Source organism: Oratosquilla oratoria, chromosome 34 (assembly GCF_046742065.1).
Source record: "Oratosquilla oratoria isolate Oo_2021 chromosome 34, ASM4674206v1, whole genome shotgun sequence".
Lineage (NCBI taxonomy): Eukaryota > Metazoa > Arthropoda > Malacostraca > Stomatopoda > Squillidae > Oratosquilla > Oratosquilla oratoria.
Genome location: NC_134810.1, coordinates 42,884,990 through 42,897,489, shown reverse-complemented (window position 1 = coordinate 42,897,489; position 12,500 = coordinate 42,884,990). Strand labels below are relative to the sequence as shown.

At 36.7% G+C, this 12,500-nt stretch overlaps 2 protein-coding genes across 4 annotated transcripts in view; one reads left to right on the top strand and one right to left on the bottom strand.

Moving 5' to 3' along the window:
* LOC143018265 (uncharacterized) overlaps positions 1-12,500 on the top strand; it is a 47,903-nt gene that overhangs the window by 7,445 nt on the left and 27,958 nt on the right. For 2 of the 3 annotated variants that reach the window (XM_076173535.1, XM_076173534.1), the window contains exon 4: positions 2,301-2,384. The exons of the other annotated variant lie outside the window; for it this stretch is intronic. In XM_076173535.1, the coding sequence (XP_076029650.1) occupies positions 2,301-2,384 (84 nt within the window). The remainder of the gene's footprint in view (positions 1-2,300; positions 2,385-12,500) is intronic. 3 annotated transcript variants of the gene reach the window in all.
* Positions 941-1,963, bottom strand: LOC143018441 (uncharacterized). Its single transcript, XM_076173810.1, has 2 exons — positions 1,514-1,963; positions 941-1,364 (listed from the first exon to the last, which is right to left on the bottom strand). Exons 1-2 carry the CDS (start codon positions 1,937-1,939, stop codon positions 1,035-1,037), a joined length of 756 nt encoding a protein of 251 aa, XP_076029925.1. The 5' UTR covers positions 1,940-1,963; the 3' UTR covers positions 941-1,034.

The window sequence follows — 12,500 nt, the reverse complement described above, 5'->3', positions numbered from 1 at the left end:
TTTTTCATAATATGAAGTGTATTTAAGAGCTACAATATTAGTAAGAACAAAATAAACAACACAACTTTGCACTGCAAGTGTTTTGATGACTCTTCTCATGATTAGAAGTGCTTTGACGATCGAGATTTTCTAGAATGCATTCTTTCGTCTTTTCTGACTAGTGGCCATATGTAATCTCCCATCATAGCAGTATTCCATCGTCCTTGATATCTTCTTTCCATAGTTGCGATATCCTGATGAAATCTCTCGCCATGCTCCTCACTGACAGCCCCCAAGTTTTCGGGGAAGAAATGTAGGTGAGAATGCAAGAAATGTATCTTCAAGGACATACGACAACCAAGTTTCCTGAAGTTCTCAATAAGCTTTGCCACTATTTGTTTATAATTAGGGTCCTTGTGATTTCCTAGGAATCCACGAACTACATCACGAAATGAACACCAAGCTTCTCTTTCAACTTTCGTCATCGCTCTTTCCAGTTTCTCCGACTTCAACATTTTGTTTACCTGGGGTCCAACAAATATACCACCCTTGAGCTTAGCCTCAGATAGCTTGGGAAACATGAGACAAATTTCTTGGAAAGTTTCGCCTCCAAAATCCAAAGCCTTCACAAACTGTTTAATTAACCCTAGCTTGATATAAAGTGGGGGTAATAAAACTTTTTTCGAATCTACTAGAGGCTGTCTGAGAACATTTAACATTCCTGGCTGCATTTCAACTCTTGGGGGCCAATGAACTTTATTATAATGATCATCATCAGTCCTGCTGTCCCATAAACAAAGAAAACAGGAATACTTTGTGTATCCCCCTTATAAGCCAAGCAAAAAGGCTAGCATCTTGAAATCACCACAAACATCCCATTTGAATTCAGCATAATTGATTTTTTCAAGAAGCTGTTTGACATTATGATAGTTTTCTTTCTTCTGTACTGAGTGTGCAAGAGGCAAAGATGGGTTTTTATTTCCATTGTGGAGCAATACTGCTTTGAGACTTCGTGTTGAGCTATCTATGAACAGTCGCCATTCTGCAGGATCATGTTAGAGTCCAAGGGCTGTAAACAAACCAGTAACATCCTTACAATAACACATATCATCACTAAAGTCATAGTAAATTTTATTTTTTTCATGTCGTTTCCGGTACACAGATGTCCTGCAGTCTTCTCCTAGTAGATTCCATTCTTTCATCCTTGATGTAAGAAGCTCAGCTCCTGACTTAGTAAGACTTAAGTCTCTGATTAAGTCATCTAGCTCACTCTGACTTGGAAAGTGAGGCTCCAAAGTCGTTCTTGGTGCGAAATCTTCGTCTCCCATTTCATGGCTGCTGCTACCTTCTGACCCTTCAGATGAAATTTCCATTGCATCTTCCATCTGGAAAGAAAGAAATAACTAAATATAGCAACTTCAACAAAGACGAATAGCATTAGTATTCCATATATCTTTAGGAAAGTGAATGTATATTAAGTACTTAATATTGAAGTTAATTAAAAGTAAAGAGAGTATGATAAAAATAAACTTGCATTTTCTGGTGGTTGTGGTACTGGTAAGCTATCATCATGTGGGACAGGTGCTCTAGATGATGGTATGTCTGGATACTGCAGAGCTTGTCTTCCTTTCACTTTCCTGTACTTCGTCACATCAATCATACAAAAGTAGCAGTCGTCGTGATGGTTCTTCGGCTCTCTCCATATTGTAGGAATGGCAAAAGGTATTGCCCTTCCTGTACCTCTCAGCCATCCTTCTAGAGTAGATCGGCAGCTTCCACATCTCACATGAGGTGCCCATGGCTTGTCCTGGTCACCCATGGGCATTCCGAAATAGAGTCTGTACGCTATCCACACTTTAGCACCTCTCACGATCTTATGTAGTACTTGTTTTTTCCCAATATAATAACCACACACATAGCAAAATGTATCAGGAGAATTTTCACATCCTCTAGTAGCCATCTTAACAGGTAAATAGTTCAGTCATTGATCTGAAAGAGAAAATTAGATAAACATTTAGTGGCAGACCACATAACAATTCCGAAATAGACATGGTAACATTGAAATTATACGTATTTCTATAACAGACGATGATACAGAAAAAATAATTGCATATTTGAAATCAGCAGGAAAAATGGATTAATAAACTCTAAAAAAAATACAATAAACAAAACTTTTGAAAAAAATGTTACGTTGTGTAATCTTTGTGTTCATCAATCACTTTTAGTTCTAGTTTCTTCTGTTGTGTTCTTGTTGTTCTGTTGTGAATTCGTGTTTGATCTAATCATGCTTAACCTTTTTATATATTTTTCTTTTCATACAGTCGGGTTGAAATGTACCGATGATACTGACTGTCGAGGTCACCGTAAGTGTTGCGACGGGGTCTGCAGGAAAGGTTGCGAAGAAGGTAAGTCAACGAAAGAGAGAGAAGGAGAATGAAGGGGCGTCACAATACTAATCCACCTTTAGAACTATGACGTTTGGATGTAGATATGAAAGGGTTAACTGAAGCGTTATCAAATGACGTAACGGAAGCATCAGGCACCAAATCCATCGAAAATTATCAGGTAGGACAAGATTATCGTAATATATATATATATATATATATATATATATATATATATATATTATATATATATATATATATATATATATATATATATATATATATATATATATATATATTGAAGTATGTAAGACAAATGAGTGGAAGGGTGGTGAGTTAAGCACAAAGAACAGTTGGTGTTTTATTCACTGACGTTTCGTCCTTACCAGGACATTCTCAAAGTACATACAATTTTAGAAAATTAACAGCTTATATAATCCATCCTTGCCGTGTTCCCCTCCCTCTATACTCTCATCCGTCCTCTACCCTTTTTTCATGTGACTCCGACCACGTCACTTCTCCCTCCGTTCTCAATTGTCCTTTTTACCTCCTTGACAATCAGAGTACTTACCGCTCCTGCTAATTTTATAAACCTTTCCCTATGGTTGATGCAGGGGTGGGAAGTAATGTAGGCTGCCTCCACTATTTTTCTTTTCTTTTTCTCTAGACTTTTGTGGAGCACCTCTATCTTTTTCCAATCTGGAAGATGACCACATTGGTCTAAATGAACTACTAGCGAGTTGGAGGTTCTGTGAGCTCTGACGTCATTTTTGTGCTCATATGTCCGTAGCTCCACTGATCTTCCCGTCTCTCCATAATATCCTAACGGACAACCACCACATGGTATATTGTAAATCGCGCCCTTCTCTATATCCTTTTCTGATTTATTTCTATTCTTGACAACTTCTCCTAATTTTTTACCCGTGGAGAAAGCAACGCTCACACCCGCTTTTGTGAGAATATGTCCCAACTCCTCCGCGTACTTCGAGTTGGGGACGGACAAAAACTCCGCCTTGGTCCGGAGAAGGCAGGGCGGAGTTTTTGTCCGTCCCCAACTCGAAGTACGCGGAGGAGTTGGGACAAGTACAATACATAACAATCGTACTTGTTCCTCTTGTAAGTTTCACTACTCCATCCGTCCTTGTTTGATGTTTTCTTCATATTTCTAAACCTTTTATTGTTTTGTTTCATTTCACTTCTGGTCTTCGCCATGATCAAATGTTTGAGTTTTACTTACCGTGTAAGTTTCGAATGTCTTCTTTCGCTTTCCACAATCATTTTGAATGCACCACTTGCAAACTGTGTTGAATATGTTATCCGTCCTATATCGGAACCCCATATTACTCCTTATTAACTACTTTTCCATCCACTATCCTTTTCCATGTGTACTTGTGCTTGACTTTTCTTAAACACTGTTAGCTATCTTCAACTCTTTAAACATATCTCCACCATCAGAAACAACACTTCTCCTCGCCCCGAAGGTCCCGCTTGCACCAGCGTAGTATACAAATTTTCCTGCCCCCTAGAGGACTGTACGCCTCTCGACTGCTACGTTGGCCAAACGAGAACGACATTGTCGAGAAGAATGTCTTCCCACTTGTCAAGTGGAGGCCCCAAACTACACCTACTAGAAAAACACAACACACAAATCACAAGAAAACTTCTAGAAGACAACACCGTCATTCTCGCCAAGGAATCAGAAAAGTCTAGACTTTTCTTCCTGGAAACACTTATTATACGAGACATACAACCAACTATTAACAGACAAGTGGAAGCCCCTACATTACTCCCCAGCATGAAGCCCCTCCCTAGGACTAGTAGCCCTCTCAACCACAACAACACACCTTCCAATCACACCGACACCCAAGTCCCTCTCCGACGTTCCGCCAGACTGAAAGAGAGGACACTTGGCCCTCAACGGACATCTGCCCCACAGCAACAAAATCCCACACATGTACGTGACCTCTCCCCGTGTCTTACGTCGTGACCTCCCCCCGCGTCTTACGTTGTGACCTCTCCCAGAGCTTTCTTTCTATGTTTATTATGTCCTGTACTCTCTGTCTCTATTACATTGAAAATGCTAACTGCGTTTAGCGAAACGTCTGTACATTCTTTCTCAACTAAAGTTCCTAATGTCTACTGGAAATCTATTATTCCGTCTGTCCTGTGATAACCAGAAATCCACGTTCAGAAGACTTGAAAGTCTACTTAAGAAGCTTTGTAGCGCCGAATGCGCAGTTGTTTTTAACAAAACATGTTTAAAAGAAAACCTGCTGCCAAGATTCACACACACACACACACACACACACATATATATATATATTCGTACACACACAAACACACATTTTATATATATATATGTATATGTATATATATATGTATATGTATTTATATTTATATATATATATATATATATATATATATATATATATATATATATATATATATAAAGTAATTTCCTGACGTCAGATGAGGCCTCGGTTCGAGCCCCGAGGTGACTGTCGGAAATTGTGATATATGTATGTATATATATATATATATATATATATATATATATATATATATATATATATATATATATATATATATAAAGTAATTTCCTGACGTCAGTTGAGGCCTCGGGTCGAGCCCCGAGGTGACTGTCGGAAATTGTGATATATGTATGTATATATATATATATATATATATGTATGTATATATATATATATATATATATATATATATATATATATATATATCACGTGCACACAATTTCAATTTCACGAAGGACCAACCCGACCTATAGGTAGTGGTGAGGCAGGAACGTGTCCTTGATGGATGGACTTTCGTCGTTGTAATATCTGAATAGAATCGCCAATGACGACGATGTCAATCACGTAATTTCCGACAGTCGTCCCCGGACTCGAACCCAGGACTTGTTCGGAAATTATGTGATTGACATCGTCGTCATTGGCGATTCTTCTCAGGTATTACAACGACGAAAGTCCATCAAGGATACGTTCCTGCTTCACCACTACCTATAGGTCGGCTTGATCCTTCGTGAAATTGAGATTAGGACGGCAGTTAGCAGTCGACTCAAATCCTGCGGGTGTAGATTAATCCCGAGGTTGAGGGATTTTATATCCTCGATAGCGTGGTTGGTAGAAGTATAGATTTGCTAACGTACAAGTTCTAGGTTCGAGTCTGGGGACAACTATTGGAAATTATGTGACATATATATATATATATATATATTTTTTTGCAGAAACCACCGGGAAATTGAAAAAACAGATACCGAACGTTTTCGTCTATTTAGACATTTTCAAAGGTACAAAAAAGCAATACAGAAAGAAACAATAAATACATAAGAAGACAAGGATACTCGGAGAGGTCCCATGTTACATTTTATCACACACAATTTTGTCAATAATAAAATTGTCCAATTTAAATAAACCCAAACTCAAGTTCATGTTATTTCCAAAATTTCTTTTTATAAAACAAGATTCAATAATATTTCTTTCTATAATATTATTACAAGAAGTAATTATTTTAGAATTTCCCCAGTCAATATTATGACCATAATCCCTTTGGTGGACAAATAATCCACTGGACACTTGCCCCGTTCTAATACTATATTTATGTTGGCCTATTCTTTTTTCTAAGCCTTTGCCTGTTTGGCCTATATAAATAAAATCACAATTTTTACATGGTATATTATAAATACATCCTTCTTTACTTCTTGGGGAATTTTTGATTAACAGACTCTTAATGTTGTTATTATTTTTGAATACTATCTGGATACCAAATTTTTCAAAAATGCTAGGAAGATGGATTAAATTTTCGTGGTACGGAATTGTTAACATATTTTCATAATTAAATGGTTTGACCTGCGACGTGTTAATAATCCAGTTAGGCCCATTACTTGTTCTATTGGGTCTTGCACATATAAGTTGTCAAAATGGTTAGTGTCTCTTCTTAGTCCTCTTGTTGGGACAATTTCCCACTCTCATATCAAAGATAATGTTGACTTAACCGAAAAGCTGCTTGGACATAATATCACATTTGAATTTAAGTTGGTTAGTTTCGATATTAAAAGTTTATTCACCCGAGTCCCGGTTTTAGATTTGTTAGGATTTCTAGAAAAAGAATTAAAGAAACATGACTTTACACTCCCTGCTCACACTATTATTAGTTTAATCAAATTATGTGTAATAGACTCTAAGTTTGAATTTAATGGAAACTTCTATACTCAAACATTTGGTATGGCCATGGGGAACTGTCTGTCTCCAATTCTTAGCAATTTGTATATGGAGTTTTTTGAAAGAGAGTTATTACCAAACATTCTTCCAATTAATGCAGTTTGGTACAGGTATGTTGACGACATATTATGCATTTGGCCTAATGATCAATATTTGGATACTTTTTTGTCAGATTTAAATAATTTGGTGCATTCCATTAAATTCACAGTAGAGGTTGAAGAAAATAATATGTTACCATTTTTAGATGTAAATATTTACCGATGTGGAAGATACTTTAAATTTGACGTTTACAGGAAGCCGACCAATGTCCTCTCGTACATTCATTTTTACTCGTATCACAGTCAAAAATCCAAGCTGTCAGTTTTTTCTTCTATGTTCCTGAGAGCTTATAGAATTTGTTCCCCTGAGTTCTTGGATCAAGAAATACAATTCATTTATGACATTGGAGAAAATTTGAAATATCCAAAACATCTTATTGATCAAAAAAAAAACAAAAAAAAAAAAAAAAAAAAAAAAAAAAAGCTAGAAAATGTTTTCTTAATACGTCGCAGGTCAAACCATTTAATTGTAAAAATATGCTAACAATTCCGTACCACGAAAATTTAATCCATCTTCCTAGCATTTTTGAAAAATTTGGTATCCAGATAGTATTCAAAAATAATAACAACATTAAGAGTCTGTTAATCAAAAATTCCCCAAGAAGTAAAGAAGGATGTATTTATAATATACCATGTAAAAATTGTGATTTTATTTATATAGGCCAAACAGGCAAAGGCTTAGAAAAAAGAATAGGCCAACATAAATATAGTATTAGAACGGGGCAAGTGTCCAGTGGATTATTTGTCCACCAAAGGGATTATGGTCATAATATTGACTGGGGAAATTCTAAAATAATTACTTCTTGTAATAATATTATAGAAAGAAATATTATTGAATCTTGTTTTATAAAAAGAAATTTTGGAAATAACATGAACTTGAGTTTGGGTTTATTTAAATTGGACAATTTTATTATTGACAAAATTGTGTGTGATAAAATGTAACATGGGACCTCTCCGAGTATCCTTGTCTTCTTATGTATTTATTGTTTCTTTCTGTATTGCTTTTTTGTACCTTTGAAAATGTCTAAATAGACGAAAACGTTCGGTATCTGTTTTTTCAATTTCCCGGTGGTTTCTGCAAAAATAGTTTATCACGTGTGTTTTGTGATTTCTTTGCATATATATATATATATATATATATATATATATATATATATATATATATGTATGTATATATATATATATATATATATATATATATATATATATATATGTGTGTGTGTGTGTGTGTGTGTGTGTGTGTGTGTGTGTGTGTGTGTGTGTGTGTCTGTGTGTTTGTGTGTGTGTGTGTTTACAAATTTAATTTTTAGCAATTTCTTTCATTGGTGTTAAAAGTAAAGTCTTGAGTACATTACCCCTCAATCTTATCTCTCACTTCTTGATCTACCAACAATATTTTAAGTGATCTCTAATTCTTTTTCTTCATATCTGCCGTTACGTGTTCTTCTGGCAGATCCCTCTTTTTGTCCACCAGTTGAATCGGTTCCTTTGGGCATCTGCATTCACGAGTGCGATGGCAACGATGACTGTCCTGAAGGCGGATTGTGTTGCTCCAATGGTTGTGGCCGTGTGTGTTTATAAAGTAAGCATAACTGCTGTTGATCTTAGCTTTTTTATGACGAAAATTTTCTTTCCTTGCTGGCAACCTGCTCGTATTACCCTCTGCCTACGATCCATCCTTTTACTGTTTTTTTTTTCTATATTGTTTGATTTTCAGCTTCCGATCCACCCAGTTGGACCATAACGAAAGGTCTAGTCTGTAAAGAAGTGGTTTTGAACCTCCAACCCCAAATGGATTAAGCAACCAACAGTGTCTTTAATATTGGTGAAATGAAACCACTGTCCATTACAAGACAACTATCGTTTCGTTGGATCTCTTCACACATTCCTAAAGATGGCTGCATCTGTCAAATTTGTGTATTAGTTTGACATAATCGTTTCAATTAGTTTCTACAAAATTAACTCATGGGTGTGCGTATGTACAGACAGAAACAAGAATTACTAAGGGAACAGAGTACTATAAATTCAACGAGCATTTTTACATGCGAGAAATCAAAATTTTCGACAGCCTTGACCTTTGTTAACATTCTTTTGTCTTCTTCCAGACCATCCAAAAATTGTAGTTCGATCGAGCCGATGTCCTGACTGATGGTCATCAGCACCTACCCGGAAGATTTATCTTAACAGTGTTCCATCTAGGATGTAATGAGATCACCCACACGTGCAACAGCAGCAGTATCACCAACCATATAATCAACTTGTGTGGTGAAAAACTGATTGTACTGGGTCAAAGAATAAAAGCATGTCTTCAGCTTTAAGCCATTATTATCCCTCTGGAGCGTAAGTGTCCACTGAGCTGATTAGAATCGTCTGGGTTTAGCCAGAATAAAACTCTTAGACACGCCCGTTCTGCGTGTTATTCGAGAGTGCTCCTTCGCCACAATTGACACGGTAATCGGTGGAAGCCCAGTGTAAAAATGGGGAACAGCACACCTGCTCATCCCACAAGGAGAAGAGGCAAGAATAAATGCCCTAAGCATGGCCTCCCCAACCTGTGGGGCCCCGAGGGGCTGGAGTCTGATCTCCGGAATGGGTCGCCTGTGTTTTTATTTCACACTATTAAATATTGCCCCTGCCATCCTACCACATTGATATATTTTCGTTTGTCTACCACTTATATGCGGGTGGCTAATAAAGGTATATTACAAAGGGAAAATAGTGTATTAGATAAATCAAAGCACTACAACAAAACGTGTGTACACTTAGAAGTCGAACTAGAAACTGCGTCGTTTCTGTATGCAGCCTGGCTTGCCGGGAAGCATACACGACAGCATGGTTCCTTCTCAAAATTGGCACATGGAAATGCAATCAATATAATAATTTTAATAAATCAATATAAATCAATTTCATGGTATTTATATACAAAGGAGAAAGCATGTATTATTTTCCAATCTACTCACAAGTACAATACATAACAATCGTACTTGTTGCTCTTGTAAGTTTCACCACTATCTGTCCTTGTTCGATGTTTTCTTCATATTACTAAACCTCTCATTGTTTTGTTTCATTTCACTTCTGGTCTTCGCCATGGTCAACTGTTTGAGTTTTACTCACCTTGTAAGTTGCGAATGTCTTCTTTTGCATTCCACAATAATTTTGAATGCACCACTTGCAAACTGTGTTGAATATGTTATCCGTCCTATATCGGAACCCCATATTACTCCTTATTAACTACTTTTCCATCCACTATCCTTTTCCATGTGTACTTGTGCTTGACTTTTCTTAAACACTGTTAGCTATCTTCAACTCTTTAAACATATCTCCACCATCAACTCTCCACTATACTCTTCACTTGGGACTCCAATACTCTCTGACACTCCATCTGTTATCCCCTACTCTAGCATTGATATCTCCCAACATTATCACATTGACGTTCCTTCCAAAACTATCTGAGCACTCATTTATATCTGTCCAAAATGTCTCCCTCTCCTCTACATTCTTCTCACTACCAGGTCCATATGAGCATACAAAAACTCATATTTCCCTACACAGTTTCACCTACATTAATATTAAAGATACTTCCACCACACGCAATAGATAATAGATATGAATTATGGCTGCAAATTAATATGTCAAGGTTATCGCAACTACATTTGTATTTAAATTCAATTCCATAAATATCTGCTTTTCGCATTCGTATACTTGCTTAGAAGTGATTCACCAAGGTCATCAAGGTGATCGACAGTTATTACCCTCCCGGATGAGAACTCAAATATTACCCGATCTATTGTAATGCTGTGATCTTAAACATATGTTCAACCCAAATTGTTCATGTGTGTGCGTTTGTGTGTGTGTGTGTGTGTGTGTGTGTGTGTGTGTGTGTGTGTGTGTGTGTGTGTGTGTGTGTGTGTGTGTGTGTGTGTGTATGTTTGTATGTGTGTGTGTGCGTGCGTGTGTGTGTGTCTACCCCATGCAAGCCACCTCAATTCGTTATAGATATGCTAGGGACTATTATATGTAATTATATATGATTTATTAGTCCAAAAGAGATAATTTTTAGATTTATGATAGTAACCCTTTTCAGACCGCCCTTCTGTGGTTTCTATTAATACTAGAGGCTAATTTCAACTATCATGCGGCTGTGTTAGCAGGCAAACGTTGTACCAACATACCAGGAAGCCAATATGTATGTATGTGCGAGTGTATGTATATGCGAGAGTACATGAGTGTGTATGAATTTGAATTAGTGTATGTGTTAGTATTAATGAATGTGTGTGTGTTTATGTGGGAGAATATGAGTTGTATGAATGTAAAATGTATATGAGTGTGTGACGCCAATAAGTAATAAGTGTCTTATTCTTGCCTATAATCTCCACGCAAATGTATTACATACTATCCTCTTCCTTTTATCGAATTGTTGATAATACAATTTATTGTATTTCTAACTAAAAGTGCTATTGCCTACCCTGTCCTTGTGAGAAAAAGGACTTATATCCTTCTATCGCTTTTTCCGGAAGGAAATGTCGATCAGCCATATTGATCCAGGATTCAGTAATAGGTATATATCCCCCGTCCGGTTTTTGCCGTCTTTTACAACTCAAGTGGGAACACTGCGGCAGTATTCTTTCTCCCCTACCACAGGGTTCGGCGAAAAAGGAAATAATTATTCAGAGAAGTGGTACAGGACAGTATTAAGAGTGTGAGGACAGCATAACGGAGGAACAGTTGCAGTATAACAAAGTATTATTTCTCTATGAATAGAGATTTCCTCCATCACAGACAAAAAGATGTGTGGCTCTTGTCCGTAGGGGTGCCCCATATAGACCCTAAAGTATCAGCTGCATGCTACTGAACAGCTGTTAACTCCACAATAACATGCAGCCAATACCCCAGGGCACCGAGCGAGATGCAGGGATGAACTGTCATCCAGAAGGAGCCAAGAAAAGAGGGAGGAAAGGGTTGTGAATGGGAATGGCGTATGTGGGATTTTTTTCTCTCGCATATTTTTGCTATTGTACTTGTAAAGGAGACCGGTCTATAGCTGGTTGGATTTTCTTTGTTCCCTCCATTGTATATTGGTTAAATATTTGCATTTTCCCAATCTTGTGATACTTTTCCTTCTTTGAGTGAGAAATCAATTATATTGTGGTATAATGTCCGTTAGTTCATCCATACATTCTTTCAATATCCAATTTGCAATTCCACGCAATTCCATCCGACCCGTGTGACTTTCTGACATCATTTTTTTTTCTCATATTTCTTTCCGTGTCACCGTTATTCCTTTCATTGCGGGGGATGTTACTCTCTGTCCTTTCTCCCAATCTTGTGAGCTTTCAATTGTGAATATAGATTTAAATCTTTTGATCATAATTTCAGCCATTTCCACATCATCTATATATTTCGTTCGCGTAGTTTTACTATTTCATGTTTATCTTTTACTTTGTTATTTGTATATCTGTAGAATAGTTTAGGTTGGTTCTTGCGTTTTTTTTTTTTTTGTTATGTCTATTTAATAGTTTCTTCTTCCTTGGGTATTTCTACATATTCATTTCTTAGTTTGATGTATATTTGCCATTTGGTCGTTTTTTCCCATCTTTTTTTACGCTTTGTCCCGTTTATGTTTAACTTCACTACAGTTTTTGTTATACCAGCACTTTATATATACCCTTTTTTATTTCTTCTTTGGTACGTATTTATCTGTCCCCTCCTTGTATTTTTCTTTTGACAAGTTCCACTTCTCTTCCATCTTTGTTTCTTCATTTAAAGAAGTTTCCCAGCTTGCATTTTGGAAAAGTTTTTCA